Source organism: Anneissia japonica, unplaced genomic scaffold (assembly GCF_011630105.1).
Source record: "Anneissia japonica isolate Jap-2015-1 unplaced genomic scaffold, ASM1163010v1 scaffold352_len1594369_cov220, whole genome shotgun sequence".
Classification (NCBI taxonomy): domain Eukaryota; kingdom Metazoa; phylum Echinodermata; class Crinoidea; order Comatulida; family Comatulidae; genus Anneissia; species Anneissia japonica.
Genome location: NW_022751928.1, coordinates 464,675 through 468,766, shown reverse-complemented (window position 1 = coordinate 468,766; position 4,092 = coordinate 464,675). Strand labels below are relative to the sequence as shown.

General features: G+C 31.3%; 1 protein-coding gene across 1 annotated transcript in view; it reads left to right on the top strand.

The window, feature by feature from the left end:
• Positions 1-176: 176 nt before the first annotated feature.
• The window catches only part of LOC117121892 (synaptic vesicle 2-related protein-like), a 10,398-nt gene continuing 6,482 nt past the window's right edge, over positions 177-4,092 (top strand). The window contains exons 1-5 of the mRNA XM_033267285.1: positions 177-372; positions 1,223-1,308; positions 1,932-2,102; positions 2,974-3,098; positions 3,563-3,626. Coding sequence (XP_033123176.1) covers positions 177-372; positions 1,223-1,308; positions 1,932-2,102; positions 2,974-3,098; positions 3,563-3,626 — 642 coding nt within the window. The remainder of the gene's footprint in view (positions 373-1,222; positions 1,309-1,931; positions 2,103-2,973; positions 3,099-3,562; positions 3,627-4,092) is intronic.

Below are 4,092 nucleotides of genomic sequence, written 5' to 3'. Positions count from 1 at the left end.
TATATATACAGACTTTTATTCTTTTTATTTTTTTATTTATTTATTTATTTTTTTATAATTCAGTCCACATTTTATATTGGTTCATTGGAAGTAAATAACTTAAATGTTCAACTTTTTTTTCTAGATTTTACCACCTATTAATTTTAATGTCTTTATAGTAATGTTATTTCTGCAGAATGAATTTTATATATTTTTGTAGAACGGTAATGAGTGCATTTCTACGTAATGGCGGTGTTGACCGTAAGGAGTATGTATATCAACCACTGCAACCTTCTGAGGAGATCATTGAGCTTCATGAAATCGATGATGATTTGTTTAATAATACTGACAAGAATAACCTACAGATTAAAGATGAAACCAATGAATCTGAAGGTACAATTATTGTAAAATGTGAATTTTAATGTAAAAAAAATTAATTTATAAATCCAGAAGGAAAGAGATGTCAGTTCTGTGTAATAAAACAATGTAATACATTATATCTGTGAGCACTAGAAAATAAAATTTAAACTTATAAATTATATCTGTCTTTTGAGACCCAAATTGATAAATTTACATAAGAATATACTATAATAATAATAAGTAAAGTTGAAATTATTAACAAATAGGCCTATGTGCATAAAAAGAAGCATATAGGATGTATGTGTTTTAAATTGAAGTACATTATTATCATTAATATAAAAGTTGTGAATTTAGTTTAAAAAATAAAAAAAACAATATTAGGAGAATGTGGCAGGTGATTCCAGACCTTCATAAGCAAAACTGGATTGACTAAGACAAGTATGTTTAAATGGAACAGCAATATTATCATCATATTCATGTTATAGTTGTGTCAAAAAGTTCCTCAAATAAATCCATAACTATATATTTTTTTATAGAAATCTTGTTGAAAAGTTAATTATTAACAATGAGTATTATATTATTCATCTGGTTTGTACAGTAGATACGATGCAAGAAATTTTCTATTTTAACAAACCAATTAATTTAAACTGACCTTTTACTGTACACGACCCTATTGTTAAGTGAACGCCACTTATTGGTGTGCGATTTGTGGGCACTCTGAAGATAATGAACATCAAAAACTGTCAGTAAAAGGTTGCGAGTTCAAAATTATTGGTTTGTTAAAATAGAAATGAATTTATTTAATTAACTTTGTCCTTTTAACTGTATGATGAATCATTGAAATTTGTTGTATACTCTATTTGTTATCATTTTATATGTTTAGAGAGTTTCACAGTTGAAGAGGCCATTAACCACTTAGGATTCGGTCCTTTCCAGATTCAGCTTATTGGACTTGTTGGCATGTGTTCGGTACGTTTGCCAAGTTTATACCAGGCAGCCATCAATTAAATCATAATTGTATTACCTACACACTTACCTTGTATCTATCTACAGTATATATAAATATAACACTACAAAATGCAGAAAAAAAAAACAGTGATATAAAGGAAAAGGAAATACTGTAATTGTAACAATTCATAAACAAAATATATGTAATAGGAGATTTAATTTAATTCCAGTTTTGACCAAAAAGGAATTCAGAATGGATGCAATTTCTATTCCGAAACTGATTGAACTCGGTGGTACTGAGTTAACTTATTTAATGTTTCCTTTCACAAAATTCTATTTTTGATTTTGATAACATTTGTTAGATCTGTTGATGCAGCAGTTGTTTTTGAGGCTTTTGACCTTGAGGTTGCATCTTCATAATACCTTGTGGTTAAGGCTTTATATATTACTTCAGCGTTGTTTACTGTTTCAAAAAAAGTCTAAATAAATTAGTTTACTTTGAAATCAGTTGATTTTGTGATTGTTGGGATTTGATGAACTGTAGTGTTTTAATGTTTTAATGATCGTCATCATACCACTTTTTTAGCGTCACCCTCATTAAATAAAGTTGAATAAAATAAATTTTAAAAAAGTAAAATTTTCAGATGGCCGATGCAATGGAAGTGATGATGTTGAGTATCATTGCTCCAGAATTACGGTGCGTCTGGAAGCTACCCCGTTGGCAAGAGGCGCTCATTACCACTGTTGTATTTGTCGGCCAGTTCTTTGGTGCTTCGCTTTGGGGACAGTTCTGCGATAAATTTGGACGTAAAAAAGTAAGTTTTGAAATTCTGTTGCTTAAGCATTACTTAAATCCATATGAAAAGCGCATTGAGGCTTTTTGCAAAGTGTGCTCAATCTAGATGGAACTATATTATTATTAAAAGCTGTACTGACCATTGTTTTGTATGGTTTGATAGCATGTGTGAGGGTATATTTAAGACAGCATTGCGCCCTCAGAGTGACCACATCAAATTACATTAAGATTAGGGACAAAGGGAGTGATAGTCAAGCCGTCCATCCGTAAACATCGATGTGCTATAATCCTCCGATGTCACTCACCCACTGTTACATTTATATTCATAAAACTACCTTAACTATATGGGGTTTGAGCCGCTATTTTAATCTCACTATTGTGGAAAGACTGTGCTGTTAACTTAACATTCATCTTTTAATTTGAATCTTTCTAATTTTTATCGTAAACTGATTTTACTTGATCGTAATTATTGCTTTAAACTATCGTGAATTAATTTAACATAGATTTGAGCTTCGTTTATATGCTTTCTGTAATTATTTAATTTGGTTTAAATAAGTTCTTTTAATCGGCATTGGCTTTTGAATCATAATACTGTATATATAACGGGTACATTCATATTTATATAATTATTCTGATAAGCATAATACAGTTTGTGACCTTGAAACCTTTGGAATAGATCATCTTAATTAAAGTCTAATAATTTGTTACATTTATCCAGTCTTCTCAGTCTGTCCAGCGTTTGAATCAGCATTTAGTTTTAATTCAGTCTTAATCGCTCGTCTCACATCTTTAACACTATTCAATTTCATTATATCCGTTGGACAAGTTTCGACGGTGACACATGTACTATTTTATTGTAGGGTTTGATAGCATGTACTATTTTATTGTAGGGTTTGATAGCATGTTCTATATGGATTTTCTACTACGGCCTTTTGAGTTCCATTGCTCCTAATTATGTTTGGTTTTTGTGTATGAGAATGTTGGCCGGTTTTGGCATAGCTGGCGGCAATCAAGGGTAAGTGTATTATTGTATATTTTAATTTGTTTCCTCTACAGGATCTTGTATTTTAGGCAAAAGGCCAAGGATATGCCAAGAAGCGAACTTAATCAGTTTTTTTAAGTGGCATATCTTTTCACAAGACAAACATAAACACAAGATGCTCTACATAAACTAAGTTCCATTCTGAGGCTTAGGGAGTGGAGTTGATTTGGTCTTGAGAAAAAAAATCTTGTTACTGTGACAGGAATTAAACCTAGGACTGAGGGATTGGAAGCATCTTAATCACCAAGCTACTAATCAATCAAAGTTAAACATATGAAGGGGCCATTGTCCAACATTCGTTAATGTTTGTGCTTTACAATCATTAACGAATGTTAATGTTTGTGCTTTACATTGTTTACATTGTATCAACAATACTGCTATCATTATCAATAATATCACCTCATTTCATTTTCATTCTGTTTGCCTTTTCTTTTCAGAGCCACATTGAATTCCGAATTTTTGCCGTCCAATGTCAGAGGAAAGTGTCTAGCCTTAATGGGGGTAAGGCATATGTTGAATGCCATAGTCGCACAAATATATGTTTTTTTCTGTTGTCGCACCTTTTCCCTAATGTTGCTGTACTATAACTATTGATGTTGATATTGTTGTTTGTTATTTTCACTACCAATAAAAAGACATTATTGGATATGCAAATTAGCAAACATATGTTTTACTGAATTAAAAATCTCAAGTGACTATTGTAGTAATTAATGAGTGTATATATGTTCAGCAATAGCGTGTAGCAATTGTATGGAAACCAAGCTTAAGTTACATGACAATGATGTATTATTTTTGTCTTCATCATTCTTTGCCAATGGCATTGCCCTTTTAGCCTTAGTTACGATGACAATGTCTTTTTTGTGTCTTTGCAGTCGTTCTTTGCCTTTAGCTCAAATGGCATTGCCCTTTCAGCCTTAGTTACGATGACAATGTCTTTTTTTTTTGTCTTTGCAGTCGTTCTTTGCCG